The following is a 19,241-nucleotide window of genomic DNA, read 5'->3' as shown; positions in this document are numbered from 1 at the left end:
GATTAAGAATCAGACAAGGCGCACCAAGCTGGCTCGGTCACTAAAGCATCAGATTCTTGATCTCAGTGCAGGTCTTGATCTCCAGTCCTGTGCTGGGCTACACATAGGATGTGGAGGCGACTTAAGAAAAGAAGAACAGGGGCGCCTGGGTGGCTCAGTGGTTTGGGCTGCTGCCTTCGGCTCGGGTCATGATCTCAGGGTCCTGGGATCGAGCCCCGCATCGGGCTCTCTGCTCCGCAGGAAGCCTGCTTCCCTCTTTCTCTCTCTCTCTCTCTGCCTGCCTCTCTGCCTACTTGTGATCTCTGTCTGTCAAATAAATAAATAAAATCTTTAAAAAAAAAGAAAAGAAGAACAAAGAATAAGGCAAGAGCGGTATTCTCAACATCCAACAATGTAAGAGAAGTGCTCGCAGGAGCAATCAGAGAAGGAAAAGAAATAAATGGCAGACTGGAAAGGAGAAGTGAAATCTGTTTGCAGATTATATGAATGTATCTGCAGAAAACCCTAAAGATTCCACCAAAAAAACACATTACCACTAGTAAGCAGAGTATAAAGTAGCAAGATACAAAGTCAACAAACAAAAATAAACTGCATTTCTGTACACTAGCAAGAAGCAATCTGAGAAGGAAATTATGAAAGCAATTCCACTCACAATCACACCAGAAATAGTAAAATACTTAGGAATTAACCAAGGAGGGGAAAGGTATAACAAAAACTACAGAAATAGCTGAAAGAAATTACAGAAGACACAAATAAATGGGAACACATCCATGTTTACGGATTAAAAGATTTAATATTGCTTAAGATGGTAATAGTACGCAAAATTACCTACAAATTCAATACAATCTCTATTCAAAATCCCAATGATGTTTTTCACAGACATAGAAACACCCACACTCAAATCCAAACAGACTCTCAGGGAGCCCCAATGAGCCGAAACAATCTTGAAAAAGATCAAAGTGGGAGGACACACAGTCCTTGATTTCAAGACTTACTACAAAGCTACAACAATCAAATCAGAGTGTTACCAGCATGAAGACAGAAGCAAGACCAATGAAACAGAATATAGATCCCAGAAACAAAGCCTCCTACATACAGTCAAATGACTTTTGACAAGGTTGCCAGTACTATTCGACAGGGAAGGGACAGTTCCTTGATACTGGGTATGGTACTGGAAAACTAGATATCCACAACCAAAAGAATGAATTTGGACCCTTACCTAAAGCCAGGTGCAAACAGTAACTCAAAATGGATCAAAGACCCAAATAGAAAGGCCCAAAACTATGAAAATCTTGAAAAAAACATAGGGCAAAATCTTCAAGATGCCGAATTTCTCGATGTTATCTTGGATATGACACCAAAGCACAGACAACAAGAGGAAAAACCACACAGACTGACTTCATGAGAAGGCTTAATGTGTGTGTCCAATGATGCAACCAGCAGAGTAAAAAGGAGTAAAAAGGAGATGCCCACAGTGAGAGGGACTGGAAGCTGTGGATCTGACAGGCGGCTGACATCCAGAACACACAGGGAGCCCCTAAAACCCAGCAACAAGGTGACTCGATTCAAAAATGGGCCAAAGGGGTGCCTGGGTGGCTCAGTGGGTTAAGCCTCTGCCTTTGGCTCAGGTCATGATCTCAGGGTCCTGGGATCGAGCCCTGCATTGGGCTCCCTGCTCAGCAGGGAGCCTGCTTCCTCCTCTCTCTTTGCCTGCCTCTCTGCCTGCTTGTGATCTCTCTCTGTCAAATAAATAAATAAAATCTTGAAAAAAAAAAGACAAGAAAACAAAAATGGGCCAAAGACTTGAACAGACACTTCTCCGAAGGAGAAACCAGATGGCCGATAAGCACATGGAAAGACAATCAACAGCGCTGAGCACCAGGAGAATGAAAACCTGTAGTGAGATACAGCCTCACGTCCATTAAAACATTATTTTCGAAAAGCACAGGAAATAACCAATGTTGGTGAAGATGCAGAGAAATGGGAACCCTGGCACCCAGCTGGGGGGCACGTAAAGTGCTGCAGCTGTTGTGGAAAACAGTATGGTAGTTCCTTGAAATACTGAGAATAGCATTGCCATATTACCCAGAAATCCCATTTCTGGGTACAGACCCAGAAGAATTGAAAGCAGAATCTCAAAGAGGTATCAGTACCGCCGTGCTCAAGGCAGCGTTAGTCACAAGAGCTAAAATGTGCGAGCAACCCAGATGCCCGTCAGCAAAAGAACAATAAGCAAAATGTACTATATACGTACAACAAAGTAGTATTTATCCTTTAAAAGGAAGGGAACTCGGATACCTGCTACAACATGGACAAAACTTGAGGACATTGGGGCACCTGGGTGGCTCAGTGGTTTAAGCCTCTGCCTTCGGCTCAGGTCATGATCCCAGGGTCCTGGGATCGAGCCCCGCATTGGGCTCTCTGCTCAGTGGGGAGCCTGCTTCCTCCTCTCTCTCTCTGCCTGCCTCTCTGCCTGCTTGTGATCTCTGTCTGTCAAATAAATGAGTAAAATCTTAAAAAAAAAAAAAAAACTTGAGGACATTATAAGTGAAATAAGCCAGTCACGAAAAGGCAAATTATGATTCCACTTCTACGAGGCACCTGGGGGAGTCCAACTCACGGAGGCAGAGAGTGGACGCTGGCGGCCAAGAGCTGGAGGGAATACGGGGAGACGGTGTTTAGTGGGGACAGACTTCCAGCTTTGCAGGATGAAAAGAGCCATGAAAATGGACGGTAGTGCCAGTCGCACATGACTGAGATACTTAAGTGACTTATTTTAAAATGGTTCAGACAGCAACTTTTGTTGCGTTTATTTTACGACAATAAAAACGAAAACAGGGGTGTCTGGATGGCTCCGTTGGCACGCGTCTGATCTCAATTTTGGCTCAGGCTGTGATCTCCGAGTCGTGGAACGGAGCCCCGCGTTGGGCTCTGGGCTCAGCGTCAAGTCTGCTTGCCACGCTTCCTCTCTCGCCCTCTGCCCCTCCCCCTACTTGCACGTTCTCCAAAGAAATACATAAATGAAATCTTCTAGAAAATGGAAGAGAGAGAGAGAGGTGAAGCAGACGACCAGAGCCGACAAACGAGAGGAGACCCTGTCGTGTGGGACGCGGTCTGGGAACAAGGGAGGGTCTGGCTGAAGACCAGCAGCCGTGAGCCCCGGCCGCGTCCCGGAGCTGCCGAGGGAAGCTGGAAACAGAAGCCAAGCGCAGGTGCAGGATAAAGTGCCGAGGCTAGTAACGGTGAGGACGCGTCGTATTTAGGTCGTAAGCAGGGGCAGTGGCGGGCAGTACGCCTGCCCGGACAAGTGGGAAAAAACAGACAAACCACGTTTTTCCAAACGAAGAGGACCAGGTCAGCTACATCACGGCCCAGAAAATCCTCTTGGGTGAGCCGAGTCTTTTAGCCATTTTATCCTCCAAGAGTGTTTGCCAAGTCAGGGTGGCAGCGACAGCCCGGCCCAAGTGGAAGGGCTTTCTGGAGGACCGAGAAGCCACAGGACCCCATCAGCCCGCGTGAAAGACCCAAGTCTCGTGATGCTCAAAACACAAACCACACGGCCTGCTCCCCCCAGGGCATGAGCATGCTTTGTCTGGGCTGCAAAGACGGTGAGCCCTCCCATGCCTGTGGCACTTGGGAAGAAGCTTCTCCAGGGGCCGGGGTCGGCCGCAAAATCCTCCAGTGCCCCCCAGACACTCGGCACCAGAACACAGAGCTGCCCAAGCTGCCGCTGGCCCTGCTCCCTGCTTGCTGGCCGGGGACATCGACTCGACAATGCGCCTACAACGGAGGAAACGGTGAACGCCCCGTCTCGGGAGCAGCACGACTTCTGTCCGTGCTTCCTTCTTAGGCAAGGGGCAGCACACGAAAATTACAGAGACGGAGAAGAGGCCGAAAATCCCGACCCACCACAGGGCCGGGACAAACGCCGCAAGAAGGGCGTCAGAACTGGGCGGCTTCGCATGCAGCCCGGAGACAGGAGACAAGGCCGGTCAGTCTTAAGATGGGTTGATAGAAAATAGACAAACTCAACCTCAGAGAGGGAAACAGGACGAGGGAACCAGGACACAGCAAAGCGACGGGCGAGACGTGGTCACGCGGCTGGCTGTGCACAGAGCCGGCGTCCCAGACGGGAGGCAGAAGCGATATTTGAAGGAAATGGCTGAGAACGTTTCAGAATTGATGAATGATTCCAACCCCCCAGATTAGCAGTCCCCCAAATCTCTAGGTAGAGGACATAACAAAGAAAACCACATCTAGGCACAATGAAGTCAGACTTCGGAAAAAGGGGGCCAGGGGTGCTGGGTCTGCAGCCTGCGAAAGGCCCGGCCCTCGGGAGAAGGGGGAAGGCCGGGCTCAGCCTTCGGGTTCCCAGGCAGCAAGAGGCACTGACGGTCCTGGAGAGCCCGAAGGGCCGGGCCGGGCCTTCTGTGGGTCCTGATTGCCCAGGGCCCACCCGCGGGGCTCAAAGGAGGTAAAAGGCATGAACAGGGCGGAAAGTGCTCAAGGCGCTGCTACCCAAAGGTTCCCCCAAAGGGGTCTTCCTTTTATGAACCAACAGGGACCTGCTGGGACAGGCGGCAGTGGGTCTGGTACCCCAACACCCAGATGGGTGCCTCAGATGTCCCAGAGGTAGGACTTCCCTGCACAGCTCCTGATGCCGCCCCCAGGTCCCCGGTTCGCCGGCGCGGCGCACGCCGACTCGTGCCGCCGAGCACCAGGCAGCGGGCGCGGCCGGAGGCTCCGCACAGGCGCGTCTTACTGAATGAGGGAGTAGTACTGCTCCGTCAGCTCCTTCCACTCGTCCTCCGTGAGGCCCTTGCCGGCGTCCTCGGGGACATCGATGTCCCGGTGCTCCAGCTGCCCCAGGTAGGCCTGGCACACCTTGCACGCAGTGTCCACGAGCTGTCCCGAGAGGCCTGTGAGCCGGGAGTCCGCACTCTGGGAAGCTGAAACCCAAGCACGGGGTCTGGAGTGGGAACTCCCGCATCCTCCGGGCACCCCGCCGGAGCTAGGCGCGCCTCCCCCACCGCACGCACCCTCCAAGCAGACTCGGGCCACGGCTGGCCATGCAGCAGGGCCTCCGAACTTGCGACAAAACCTCTACTTTTCTGAGCGCATACTGCGTATTCAGTAAGAACTTGGGGGCCGTCCTGCCTGACTCCCGCACGCTGGGGCGCTCCTGGTGGCTGCAACCAAACTCTTACATGGCGTCTCATGCTCCCGGGACCCCGGAGCTGAGCTGGACCCGAGGGTCTCAGGAATCCTCCCGTCCGGGTGACAGCGAGCCTCCAGGAGCCCAGCTCCCACCCAAGGCAGCCGGCCCCCTGATCCCCAAAGGAGAACGAGTTGACAACTAGCAACTGTCCGGTTGGTTCCTGGCTGGGAGCCCGGAGCAGTGAGGGGCTTGGCAGGTGCACAGAACCACCTCCACACACCGGCGTGGGGCTGGGGGCAGGGGGAGGGCGCCAAGACATCGCGGGCCCTGGGCCCCCGCAGTTAGGGACCCGGAGAAAGTGCTGCAGGTCGCATGGTTGCCACAGAGGTCACAGAGTGTGTCTTTACACTGTGTTCAGGAGAAATGCCCGGAACATGAAAACAGGCTCTTAAACGTGAAAATCTGCACTTCTGCTTTCTGGTCGGGCACAGAGGCGGCTGGTGGGGCAATCCGTCCTCACAAGTACAAAGGAAAACCGAAGAGTCAGCGACTCTTCCTGGCTCCACCAGAGAGCCGAGGTCACGTGGCCAAGCGTCGCCCGGTCGCAGGAAGGCAGCAGATCCAGACCATCGCCGCTCTGGGCAACAGAACCCCGAAGCCAAAAGCTCCCCGGACGCCAGCACCAGGCGAGGAAGCCTGAGCGGCCGCTGAGGACCAGCTAAAGGCTCGGTGCGCAAGTCCCTGTCACAAAGCCCGGGAGCTCAGCTGGGGCGGGGGCATTTGCTGTCGGTCTTCCCTCCAGGACCTGGACCATTCTCACCGTGAATGTGCGAGCAGGGCCCCCCTTCTGGCAAGAAGGGAAGGTAAGCATGCTGGACGCTGGGGCCACTCTGTTCTCAGCAAGGCCGGGCCAGTGCAGCCACCCCCCAGAGCCTGGCCCGCCCCAGCCCGCCCGCCAGCCTGTCCCACCAAAGCGCGGGGATCGGGGAAGCGCTGGTGGGCTTTGCAGTCCGGGGGCACAGGTCACCACAGACGGAGCCCTGATCGCGGGACTACAGGACACCATGGGGGGGGGGGGAGGAACGGGGGACACGAGTGGGCTGAGAAGACACGCCGTGTGATGACAACACGTTTGCCCAAAGCCCCACGACGCCCCACACGAGAATGACCCTCAGTGCCAGCCGACGTGGGCTCGCAGGTCGGAACAAATGTGCCTCGGTGCGGGCTGTGCGGGGAGGAGGCCGCGGGGCGGGGCGGCTGCGGGACACCCCTGTGCCCCCTGCTCCACCTCAGTGGGAACCACGGACACTCTCAGAAAGGGACAGCACGATACTTATTTGGGTTTCATGGGCCTGATGGCAGGGCGGCCCCGCACCATGCGGGAAAGCCCGTCCTTGTCACCCTCTTCTGCGGAGCGGGGGGACGAGTCCGCCCCGGACCCGCAGCCCCATGGCCCCTCCCGGCACAGCCCTCCCGGCACGGTGCAGCTGCGCCCCCCACACACCTTTCCGGTTGCTGGGGCCGGGGTCGCAGGCCTCCCCTCTGCCGCCGGGCTTGCCTCCGCTGTGGCTCTGGTGGCTGACCACCCACTTGAGGATGCTGGAGGCCACCGTGCGCCGGAAGTCATCTGAAAGGACACCAAGGCCTCGCCCCCTCTGCCGGCGCCGGGGACCAGGGACCTCGGCCAGCGCCAGCCGTCCTCAGCCTCGCTGCCCCACGGCCCACGGCAGCCTCCCTCCCGCCCCCACCACCCTGGAGGGGCGGTTCGCTCTGCCCTCGGCCCGCACCTCCAGCACAGTCCTCCTCCCTCTGCCCCTGCGCAGATGGGAGTCCGGCCACGGCCAGCCGCAGGCCCCTCCCTGCCTCTCCCCTGCTCCTCCTCCTCCGCTCAGGGACGCGCCCCACGGCGGCCACAGCACTTGTCCTTGTCTCTGTCCTGTGTCTTCAGCCCCGCACCAGAGGACAGAAGCCTCCTGCAGACACACTAGGACCCTCCCCATCCCAGGAGCCTCTCCGGGCCTTCCTGGACAGGCTGGCCTCCAGGGCTGCCGGTGTAGACGGCCAGAAGGGCCCTGCCACACACACCTGGCCAGAAGGCCGCTCTGGGTCCCATAGACACAGGCGTGGGGCCAGCCCGGCTCTGAGGCCGGTCTTACCCAATTCCACTCCAACCCATGCCCTCTGGGAGGCCGACAAGAAATTCCAGTACCCTCTCAGTACCCTCTCGCCACCACCAAACCCAAGCCTGCTCATCTCAGGGGGGCCCCCCTGGCCCGGCCCACAGCTGCTGCCACCGTGGAAAGATCTAGAACACCCACTGCCTTCCCTAGCTCCTCCAGGGCCCGAGGCTTCTCACTTAGGCTCCTTCCACCAGAACAGCCCCTGCCCCGAGCCGACTCCTGGCCCCTGTGCCCTGTGGACACTCGGGCGCGAGGCCTGCTCCAGCCTGTCCCTCAGACCTCCCTCCCTCGGTGTTGACCCTGCGCCCCTCTCTGAGCACCCCCTGCTCAATGCCCTCCCCTCCCCTGCACTTCTCACCTCCAGCCCCCACAGACCCTTCCTTGTCCTGCCCGCGTCTGCCCCTGGGAGCCCCGGGTGGGGTCAGGACCCAAGGCGTGGGTGCTGGTAGAGGCTGCATCTCCCCCAGACCAGGTGCTCGGGAAATGCAGTTGCCCCCGAACGAACACGGCCCACCTGCTCCGAGCTTCACCTTCTGTCTCTCCTGGCAGGTCAAACCAGGAACCCTCCCTCTGTCCTCAGGCCAGAGCCCGTTGCCCAGAGCTGCTCAGACCTGGGTCCCAGGACCACCCCCACGCCGGCCTCCCCCAGGAAGCCAGTCAGAACCAAGTTGCTGGCTCGGGGATCCATCAGCCTCCATCAGCTTCCCACGCCTCCTGCTTCACAGACGCTGCCCGTGGAAGTTTCTGGACCAGTCCTCACCCCTTGAAATGCAGCTGAGCCCCTGGGCCTTGGGACAGGAGCAGGCCCTCTGCCATCGGCCCCCACCAGCCCCCGGCCCTGCAGCTGTGGCCCAGCCCCCTCCCTTCCTGATGCCCCTCAGCGGGAGGTGGACCCCATGGTGCCAGGTGGTCTCCGCCCCCGCCACCCACTTACCCAGGAATTCCTGCTTCTCGCTCTCAGAGCAGAGGCCGTAGCAGCGGGGGAAGAAGGAGTCAGGGTCGGCTTGGACGTACCACGGCAGGCTCCTCATGTTCACACACAGCCCGATCTCCAGAGACAGTGGCGCATCAGACCCCCACAGGCCACCCCGGTCCCCTCAGACCAGCCTAAGGGCCCACAGGTCTGGCTGGCGGCACCCATGCCAGGGGGCTCTCGAGAGGGGCGCCTCCTGAAGCAGACCCCTCCCCGGCCTCCCTGCCCCTCCAGCCCCCAGCCAGCTGGCCTCAACAGCAGGGTGACCCCACGTGCAGGCCGGGGCCATCTGAGGGCACAGGGGTGGTGGGTCCCTACCGGGCGCTGGGCCTGAGCACCAGGGAGGAGGGAGCAAGCTCCTGGGCACACTCACCATGGGCCCCGTTTGGGGGAAACTGCCATGTGCCCGGGAGCTGCAGGCGTGGAGCTGCTGGGCACACCGGTGGGCAAGCCGCATGGGGTCTTTGCAGGGAGCGCGGCCTGGCTGCCCCCTGAAGGAGGGCAGCGGCTGAGGCTGGGTGGGAGTGCGTGGGGCCAGACGCCCGCAGGGAGCCCGGGGGAGTGCGAGCCTCATCCCTGACCGACCCTCTTTGTCACCCTTGCCCGTTGAGGGGCTGGTCTCCTTGTTGCCCAGAAGCCGCTCTACCCCACCTCTCCCGCGTGGGTACCGGCAGGCCTCTCCACCCGGGCTGACCCCGCCCCTGGACCTCAGCCCTTGGAGTCTCGGGATGGGCTGCGGGACCAAAAGGCAGTGAGGACAGGAAGTGCCCATGCCCCCCTGCAGCCAAAAGGCCCTGTGCAGGGGAGGTGGCCTGGCTCTCCCTAGGACCCAGGGCCTCTGCGGGACACAGAGTTTATGCGGGCTCTGGAAGCAGCCAGCCCCCCCACCCCGCCCCTCCTGAGGTTCGACCTGTGCACCCAAAGGGATGACACAGGGCCAAGGGTGCCTGGGGCTCTGGCGGTGTGAGTGGAGCCGAGCTGGTGGCCTCTAGACACTGGCAGCGGGCAGCGGCCCCTGCCCGGGCGGAGGTCTTCCTGGGGAGGAGCCAGGAGGTGGCCAGTCCCCACACGCGCCCCCAAACTCAGCCACGGAGCTGCAGGAGACGAGGTGCCGCCCTGCACCTGCCCGCCCGCCGCCCCTCCCCCATCTCACCTTGGTGGTGAAGGAGGCCGTCTTCCCGTAGTGGTTCAGCATCTGGTCGCAGCTCAGGCTGTGACAGTCGACCACGTCCCTCTTGACAGTCCAGAGGAAGTACGGCATTTCGTTCTTTACCAACCTGGACTGGCAAGAGAAAGACCCTTACCGACACCCTCTATCCAAGCTTCGGATCTCTGGGTGTCGGCATGGGAGCCCGAGTGAGGGAAATCAGCCTTTTCCCAAGTTTTTCTTTGAATTCCAGCTAGTTAGCGTGCACAGTAAAATCGGTTTCCGATGGCGGATTCAGGATCGTCACTTCCGTGTGACACCAGGCATCACGAGGGCCCTCCTGGAGGCCCGTCCCCCATCGAGCTCAGTGTGTTCTCTTTCCTTAAGAGTGTCTTGTGGTTTGCCCACCTCTCTCTCTCTCCCCTTGCCCTGCAATCCCCTGTTCTGTTCCTGGAGTCTCACACACGAGCGAGGTCGCGTGGCGATTGTCTTTCTCGGACCGGCCCGCTCTACTCAGCGTCACGCCTTCCAGCCCCGTGCTCGTCACTGCCAGCGGCAAAGCTTCCTTTCCGACGGCCGCGCACTCTCCCGCCACGGATGTGAGCCACGCCCCTCACCCATCGGTCTTGTCCACGCACATCTGGGCTCTCCCCCGGGGGCTACCGCGGGTGCCGTGCGGCGAGCCTGGGCGCAGGTGCCCCTTCGCCTCACTGCGTTGGTGCCTTTGGGCAAATATCCACGCGTGCAGCTGCTGGGTCCGAGGGAACCTCTACTTTAAGCTTTCTGAGGCACCTCCGTACTGAGCAAACCAGGTATTAAACGACACTGAGGTGTGCGCTCTGTGTCTCTCTGGTCTGGAAGGCTGGCCGCCGCGTTCCTTGGGGGCTATGGTGTGCCGCACTGGGGGTCACGCCCGCACGCGGGGGCTCTGCGCTCGGGAAGCAAGGCCAGGCTCTGCACCGAGAGGGGCCCCTGTGCGTGCGGCTGAGCGAGGTCTGAGCTGCCCGCTCCGTGGGTGCCCCTGTGAGGCTCAGGAACATGCCACATGTGGGCGTGGTGTGAGTGCACTGCCTCCTGTCCCAGAGACTGTGGGAGACAGCCCCCCCCTTGCCCCCCCTTCGGAGCAGGTGGCCAGGGCCAGCGGGGCACAGGGACCTCACTGTACGGCCGCAACTAGACCCAGGGCAGCCCGGGCAGCTCTGATTCTATGTGCACAAACCAAGCACCTGCATGGTCAAAATTTCTTCCCAAAGAGATACAAGGAAAGGAACACCTTTTCCAAAATTCTGACGCCCTGAAGACCTTGCAGGGCCATTCTCTGCAGTCCGGCATCTGAGGACACACCCACTCTTCTGCAACACGGGCTGGTCTACCTCGACCCCAGGTTAGGGCAGGACTGGGCTCCCCCTGCCCCAGTGCCAACAGGAGTGCCTGGAGGGAGCGGGGAGCTGGCCGCCAGCATCACTTCCCAAACTTTGTCCCAGAGCTGGACTCACAGCCCGCCCTCACGCTCGCAGCGACGTCCGAGCTTCTGCTGTCACTTTCTGGCATGAGTCCCGTTTGTTCAAGGTGGCATCAGCCGTCGACAACAGTATGAAGGGCATGTCGCACACGGTGCACAGGGACACACACGAGCACACACACACAGATGCACATGTGTACATGCACACACGCGCGTGCACAGAGACGCACACGCATGTACACGGGTGCACTCGGACACCACAAGCTCAGAGCCCGGTGTGATCGGCTTTGCCACCTGTACCCGGGACAAGGCCCAGGGACGGTGACTGTGAGGGGCATGGGGAGATGGGGGCCCGTCCAGCCGCGGGAGCACAGGGTGGAGACCTACCATCACATCGTGGATGTCGTCTGTCGTCTCCAGAGCCGCTTCTTGATTTTCTTTGCCTTCAGTGTGTTTGTGTTCTGCAAACACGACCCCTGGAGAGCCGTCAGCTGGTCAGGGCGAGCCCCTCGGCACGGCTCCACACCCCTTAGCCGGCAGCCGCCGCGGCCGCAGCGCACTCGCCCACTCCGCGGCAGTGCGTCCCCGGGGCACGTTCGTGGGTCCCGACACGGGGCAGGGCGGCATCAGGCTCAGGCGACGTTGACCCGCCCCAGGGTCTGCCACTCGGGCCCTCTGCCAGGTGCAGTGCCAGGGTCGGGCCACACCTGGGGGCCACACAGCCTGGGGGTGAGTGGGGTGGGGCAGGGCGTGGGGAGTGGGAGGGTGACAAGGTTCACGCGGGTCTGAGCCGCCACGTGGGAGCCGGCCCTGTGCAGATGCCGGGGCCAAGAATGCACAGATGCGGTCTGCAGTGGGACGCGGGACCTGTGGGGACCCGGGGCCAGAGGAGGGACACACAGGGTGAGGCCCCTGAAGGACAGCGACAACGGCCTGGACACGGGGGCGGGTGGCCTGTTGTGGGCATGGGCGGGGGGACCAGGTCTAGAAAGCACAGGCCTGGTGTGGGGCTGGCTAGGAAGGCGACGGCCCCAGGGAGACCCCCGCACACGCAGGAGAGGCCCGGGTCACGGGGCCTGAGGGCCAGAACGGCACTCCCCGGAGAGGTGTGTCAGACACACGCACAAGCCTTACACCGAGGGACAAGACACCTTCGATACTCTACCAGTCACCCCTGCATTGTCATCGTCCACATTCGGGATGACCTTGGGCAAAAAGTGGAACTTCTTCTCCACCCAGCCCTTTCTTCGAAGGGTGGCCCGTATCACCGGGTAGTGCCCGTAGATGGAGAAAATCTTCTTTTCCTCAAATTGCAAGAGCAGATTTTAAATTAAAGAATGAAATGCAAGGCGGTGAACTGTCTGTGAGGGGAGGACCCTCAAGGCCCGCTCCAAGAGGAGCGCAGGGAAACACCCGAGAGTGCGCGCGCACACACGCGCGGGCACGGAGCAGGGCCCCACCGTGCGCACGCTCGTTCCTCGTGCGCCTTGCACTCTAATGCTTTCTTTTCTCTACGAAGGGGACAGTCTCAGTCTCTCATGCGTGGGGGTGAGGGGCGGGTGCCTGAGGTTCGAGGAGTGAGAGGGAAAAGCCGTTCAACGCCAAGGAGGGCCGGAGGGACAGGAGGCCGACGGTATGAGGCCAGCACAGGGGCTGGGGACTCGCCGGTGAGCGTGGAAACAAACACAGCTGCCTGGGGACCAGGAAGAGAGATGGCAGCAGGTGGTGTGCACCCAGGTCGTCCCAGCTGACGGATGGGAGACGGGAGAGTGACGGTCATGCTAGAGCCCCTGGGCCCATGCTGCTGAGGTCCAGCCCGCACACCTTCACCTGGACAGGGTCCCAGAGTGCGACAGCCGTCAGGCAGGCTCAGCAGTTAGCTTAGTGCCTCACGAGTTTGTGGGAGCAGGTAGGGAAGGCTGGCAGGAGGGGAATGGCTCAAACTCATGGTGTCCTTAATTAGATGACTTTGAACGAATCAAAAGACAGACTCTCGTGGGTGGGCCTGGCCTAATCAGGCGCACCTCTTGAAAAGAGGGTCCAGGGCATCCCTGAACTTGGAGATTCAAAGCAGCAGAGACTTTCTCCCCACAGTCAGCTCTGAAGAAACCAGCATTTCAGCCACAAGGGAATGAGCCCTGCCAACCAGCCCAGGGAGCCTGAAAGCAGATGCCTTCCCAGCTGAGCCTCTAGATGAGACCCCAGACCAGCTGATGCCTCATTTCAGCCCCGAAGGACCCTGAGCAGAGGACCCCACAGAAGCTGTGAGATAACAAATGGGTATGTTTAAGCTCATGGCAATTTGTGACCCACATCGGCAGTCGACGTACCCTATAGTTCCCACGAGGAGAACCTCTCCCAGGAACACGCGCAAGGAAGCTCGTGCCTGGGGCCAGAGGCTGTGAGTTCAGGGCACAGGAAACCCACAGAAAACACCCAGCAGCTCAAAGGACCTCTCTCGGCCTCCTGTGCAGGAAACCTGTCCAAAGCCTGCTCTCGTCCCCCACAGGGCTGTGCACCAGGACGGAGGATGGGGCGACCTTGACCATGGAGGGGCTGCGGTGATGCGGAGGCAGGCAGGGAACGTGAGCGGCGGCAAGAGCGCCAGCACCCTGTGCCCCAGCCAGAACTACAGCCATGCTTACAGTCAAACCGAACGACCTTGGAAAAGCAGACTGTTTTAATGAACAGAATAAAATTCCTCAGGGAACCACAAAAGGAAGCAAAACAGAGCATGAGACCTGTAAAATATAAGAGGGAAATTGAATTGAAACTGTAATCGGTCCACAAGGAGGCAAAAATGAGGGGGAAGCTGACCAGACAAGGCGGACGGGACGAGGGAAGAAGCCAGGGACACAGGGTGACGTCTGTGGACCCCAGGGGTGCACTTGTGGATAAACACACCAAAGGCCCCCGGAAGAAGGTGAGGCGTGCCGGCTGGATTTCTAGAACCCCAGTCCACACTGTTTACAAGAGAAAGTCAAAGGTAGTCGCATACAGGTCAGTAGAACATAAGAGGATCTAAGCATGAGACAAAGCAGCCTTTGGGACAAAAGAAAACCCTAGAGCAAAGAAAATCACACCATAATTTACAAAAAGACTGAATTCACCAAGAAGATATTTTGTCTGCTCCTGGTAAGAAAGCAGTTAAGTTATATGAAGTGAAAACTGACAGCCACAATGTGAAGGGACCCACACTGCCCAAGGGTATCTAACGTGCTTCTCTCGGTGAGAGACGGACCCGCAGACCAGAGGGTCCAGTCGGCCTCGAAGACTTGAACGGCACAGATAAGCAGCTCTGCCCTGTCGGCTCCCCAGGACACACCCAAGAGGCTGGGCTCCAAGCAAGTCAGAGCACATTTAGACGCAGACGGCGCCCGCAACCGTACGCAGCCGAGCTAGAAATCAGTAACAACATAATTAGAAAACACCCCAACATTTATCCAAAGGGTACAAACATAGCGATCTGAGGGGGCACGTGTGCCCCAAAGTTCATAGCAGCAACATCCACAACAGCCCAACTGTGGGAGGAGCCCAGATGTCCAACGACAGATGAACGGACAAACATGTGGTGTATACACACAGTGGAATACTACGCAGCCATCAAAAATGAAATCTTGCCGTTTGCAATGACATGGATGAAACGGGCGGGTGTTATGCTGAGCAAAGTCAGTGAGTCAGAGACAGACAATGATCCCAGATCTTGTCATACGTGGAATTTAAGAAACAAAACAGGAGCACCGAGGGAGGAAAATAAAATAAGACGAAATCAGAGAGGGAGACACGGCACAAGAGAACCTGAACTCTAGAAACAAACTGAGGGCTGCTGGAGGACAGGGGTGGGACGGGGTAAGCGGATGACGGGCACGAAGGACGGGGTGGGAGGGGACGAGCGGGGGTGTCACATGCGGCTGGTGAGTCACCGACCTCTATGCCTGAAACTGGAAATGCACTAACTATATGTTAACTAAGTTGAATTTCAATAAAAAGTAAAAAATAATAATAAAATAAAAAATAAAATGAAAAAATTTTGTGTATGTGAAAAAAATAGAAAAAACCCCAGAAGGATAGACATGCATGAACTCTAGTTTTAAGGAACTCCCAATCAATGAAAAGTAATAATATGAATCATAAATACTTCAAACTACATCTCAACAGAAGTATTATAACACAGAAGCCTGTGGAAGCAGCTAACGCTATGCTTAGAGGGGTGCCTGTGGCCCTGGGCGTTCAGATGTTTTTAGGTTTCAGGGGAAAACCTGCAAATTATTACGCTGGTAGGCTGGTCGGTATGACATTGCCGAGAGCACACACAGCCACAGGGACCTGGCAGGCGGCAGGGTCCTACTCCCCAGTGCAGGGCAGTTGGCCAATGCGCAGCCGGTGCGCCCAGGGTCACACCATGACCCTGCACTGGGGACCCCAGCTCCGCAGCTGCGCATTGGGCCTCAGGAGCAGGTCCCCACAGGTGATGTGCCAGATGTCCCCGCTCTACTCGCCGGCCTCCTGAGCAAGAGCCCAGCTCAGCACAAAGCCCCAGAATACGGCCCTCCCCTGGCAAAGGCTGCTGGTGCTCTCAGGGTCGCAGACGGGCCCTCCACTCCCGGGTAGACAACACCAGCACCTGCCCCCCGTCCCTCCGCGGTCCCCGCGCTGGGGTCCGGGCCCAGCCCAGGCCGGCGGACTGCCCACAGCTGGAGAACTCAGCGCATCAGAGGTAGCCCACCGGCTCTCCAGGTTCCGAAATAAGTTTCCGCATTTACAAAGCATCCTCCCCCACCTTGGGGTGCCTGGCTGGCTCAGTCTGAAGAGCCTGTGACTCTTGACCTCAGAGTCGTGAGTCTTGACCCATGTTGGATGAAGAGATTACTGAAATAAATGAAACTGTATAAAAGTGTCCCTCCAGCCCCAAAGGGCATTTACCTTGATGGCCTTTTCTGTTAATTGTCTTGCTATTTTGTATCTGTCTAATTTGGGGGAAGAAGTCGAGTCTTGGGAAATTCCTCGTTTTAATTCTGCAGGAGAGAAAGAGATATCCAGAGAGAGGTGAATTGCACAGGGTTGCTTGGGAAGGAAGCCCAGCCCACCTCCGGCCCCCAGACCCCCCCAGCAAGCCCTCAGCGTCCTCCCCAGGCTGTACCTCCCAGCCGGCCATCCCCAGGTGATGCCCGCTCTCGGCCCCCAGCCCCCGGCCCTGGCAGCGCTGGCTTGGGCTCCCTCTCTCCTTGCTGGGTGCCCCACCCGCTTTGTGGCCACACCACGACCACCCCCCTCCGTCTCCGTCTGGGCGACAGGCTCCCAGCAGCACTCACCAAGTTCTAGTGCAAACACCTTAAAGATTAAGATGAAATCCCGCCTCACTGCATCCCTCCCTCCACACCCCTGCGTTCCGCCCTCTGCTGGGCTCCACCCGGGGCGCGGCTCATGCTATCAGCGCACACACATAAGCCGATCCCGTGGTTAGTCCTGGCCCGGGCTCCTTGGACCACCAGACTCTTGGCCAGCCAGCCCTGCTCCCGTTGGCCCCCCTCCCCGCCTCACCGCAGCCCCTTCTCTCTCCCTAAGCCCTAACCTTGAACTGCCTGGGCCTTGACTCAGACTCCATGCTTCCAGTCCATACGCACTCCCTGGGCCAGCTCACCTTGTCGGGTGGCTTTCAATTCCACCACACCCAGGCCATCCCCCGAAACCAGGTGACCTCCTGACAGCACCGGGACTCCCGGCACCTGGATGTCCGAGGAGCATCACAGGGGGACAGGCCGGCAGCGGACGCCCAGCCACCCGCCCGCTGTTCCTCCTCCCTCTGTGGGCCCCGGAGACCCACATCCGCACGGCCAACCAATACAGACACAAGCAGCAACGCCCTTGGTGGGGGCAGGGGGGCTCCAACAACGGCAGGTCCACATGCAGAAAACAAATCAAACCCCAGCGGAGGACACGCAACCGCTCACCTGCCGCAGACCACGGGCCGCCACGTGAGAGCTAGACACACAAAGCGTCTGGCAGAAAGCACCAGCCGTAAAAGTTAAAGTTGGGAAATGACATGCTCTGCTCTGTCAAGAGAAGGAGAATGCAAAGCACCAACTGGGAAAAAATACTCTCAGTGTCGATGTCCCACGAAGCCCAGCACGGAAGGAAGGCCACTGAGTGGTTCCGTCCGTGTGGGGTCCACGGCGCCAAAAGCCAGAAGAGAGGGAGGGTGGGGGTTGGGAGGCCCAAGGACGCGGCCCCCGGCACCCCGGTCCAAGACGCGGGCTGAGAATGAGCGAAGCCACAGCGGGCAGAGCGACAGGACGCGACACGGAGGCCACAGACGCGTGCCACGCACGTGGGCTGTCAGGGACCGAGCAGGAGACAAAGGTCTGTGAGGGAAAGCACGCCTTCGAGGAGGTCGGGTGGGAGCCGATCGCCCTCTGGCCACAGAGCGACCGAGTCAGGGGTCAGCCCGCACACGTGCGCCAAGTGACCCGTGGCCAGACGAACTGAGGTGGAAAGCACTGCGTACTTCTTAGCTAAATGGTGATTAAAATACCAAACACCAGATCTCTGGGCTGTAGTTAGGTTGTATTTATAAAGAGATTTTTAGCTGTAGATGCGTATATTCGAAAATAGCACAGGCTAAAAACAGTGAGTTAAGCATCCGTCTCAAGATGGTAGAGAGAACAGTAAATTCAAACCCAAAGAAATACAAGAAAATTAACAGAAAGGAGACACTGATGAAATATTTTTAAAAATCCAATAGAGGATTAGTCAAGCCAGAGGTTTACAACTAATAATATTAAAAAACAATTGGTGAGGGGCGCCTGGGTGGCTCAGTGGGTTAAAGCCTCTGCCTTTGGCTCGGGTCATGATCTCAGGGTCCTGGGATCGAGCCCCATATCGGGCTCTGTGCTTAGCAGGGAGCCTGCTTCCTCCTCTCTCTCTCTGCCTGCTTCTCTGCCTACTTCTGATCTCTGTCAAATAAATAAAATCTTAAAAAAAAAAACAATTGGTGAGACCAACTTATAAAAAAGAGAAGAGGCATAAAAATGCCATTTAAAACCTTCCCATTAGTACAACTCCAGGGCTAATGGCTTCGTGGGTGAATGGTACAGTACATCTCGTCTCGTACAACACATTCTGAGAGTAGAAAAGGCCAGCACATTCCAGGGAAGGAAGGTCCCAGGCAGTGTGACTCACACACACAGATGACAGAACCATACACACCACGGTCGCCTGGTGTCACTTCAAGGCTGGCTTGGAAAAGCTTTGTAAACTGCACCACAGTAAGAGGGTCAGGAAAAGTCACAAATCCCATCTCCACAGACACAGAGAGTCTTAATTATCCCCAATTTCCATTTAGCTGAAAACTCACAGTGAACGGAGACACACAGGAGCAGCCCGGAAGTGCCCCTCCGTGGCACCCGGCCTTTGGTTTCAAACCCCGGGCTGCCCTGGCTGGAGGGACCCGAGCTCTCTGGAGAGCTGGGATTCCCGGGCTGGGACACTGGGAGCGTCAGGTGACCTCCGGGCATCTTGACACCCTTACAGCCTCGGATGGGGAACACAAAAAGATGCAGAAGCGGGTGCAGAGGCGGGAGCCCCCAGTGCAAACCGCTGGGAGCGTCAAGGAGTATGACGGTCACTGGCCAGACCCAGTCCAGATGTCCGGTAGACGAGAGAGAGAGAGAGGCACAAACAATCCTCCCCCTGGGCCGTAAGAGATGCCCGCACCTTCCCTGGAAACCGAGACTGCGGGGTAGGAATCCCGCACCTGGGCACACCTTCTGGAAGGATCAGGACTTCACCGAGGCTGAGGAGGGGGCAGTTCCTCGTCTCTAGCCTTCCCGGCTATTCAAGTCACCTGCCCCCTGCCCCGGGAGGGGAGGGGAGGGGCGGGTGAGCGGGTGCAGCAGTGGTGGGGACGCCAGAGCACCTAGGGGCCGGACGACATCCCGTGACCAGGCCCGTGTGCCTCCCTCGGGAAGTGCTCTCCGGTCAACCTCTGGCACGACCTCCTGCCCAACCTCCAGTCCCAGCGCAGAGGGATTTCCCCTCACCCCCACTCAGGGGCTTTGGGCCGTCACCAGGTGCCCCGACACAGCTCCTCACGTGGCCACAGGACACACAACCCTACCACGGAGGGGTCTGGCCAGTTCTGGTCCGGCAGCTGGCGGCAGCACCAGCGACGGCACGGCCAGATGGCAAGTCAGGGCCAGAGCTCCACCCCCAGGAGTCTTGGCAAAACACTTGGCAAAACCAAAGGCCACTCTCATCAGGTCTCCGCACCCATCGCCAGATCACAGGGTCCACAGAGGGGGCAGAGGAGAGGAAACCGGCCC

The 19,241-nt window shown here is 58.4% G+C and overlaps 1 protein-coding gene across 13 annotated transcripts in view; it reads right to left on the bottom strand.

Annotated features, from left to right (window-relative positions):
- The window catches only part of TTLL8 (tubulin tyrosine ligase like 8), a 48,721-nt gene that overhangs the window by 25,250 nt on the left and 4,230 nt on the right, over positions 1–19,241 (bottom strand). For 11 of the 13 annotated variants that reach the window (XR_004286530.1, XR_004286531.1, XR_004286532.1 and 8 more), the window contains 7 exons: positions 15,844–15,935; positions 12,086–12,224; positions 11,308–11,381; positions 9,465–9,593; positions 8,273–8,387; positions 6,663–6,785; positions 4,763–4,949 (listed from right to left, as the gene is read on the bottom strand). Coding sequence is in view for 9 of the 13 variants with exons in the window: in XM_032345846.1 (XP_032201737.1) it covers positions 4,763–4,949; positions 6,663–6,785; positions 8,273–8,387; positions 9,465–9,593; positions 11,308–11,381; positions 12,086–12,224; positions 15,844–15,935 (859 nt within the window). In the remaining 4 variants the exon portion in view is untranslated. The remainder of the gene's footprint in view (positions 1–4,762; positions 4,950–6,662; positions 6,786–8,272; positions 8,388–9,464; positions 9,594–11,307; positions 11,382–12,085; positions 12,225–15,843; positions 15,936–19,241) is intronic. The other 2 variants (XM_032345849.1, XM_032345853.1) reach the window with 2 other exon arrangements.

This window comes from Mustela erminea, chromosome 6 (genome assembly GCF_009829155.1).
Source record: "Mustela erminea isolate mMusErm1 chromosome 6, mMusErm1.Pri, whole genome shotgun sequence".
Classification (NCBI taxonomy): domain Eukaryota; kingdom Metazoa; phylum Chordata; class Mammalia; order Carnivora; family Mustelidae; genus Mustela; species Mustela erminea.
This window is presented reverse-complemented; position numbering and strand designations above follow the sequence as displayed.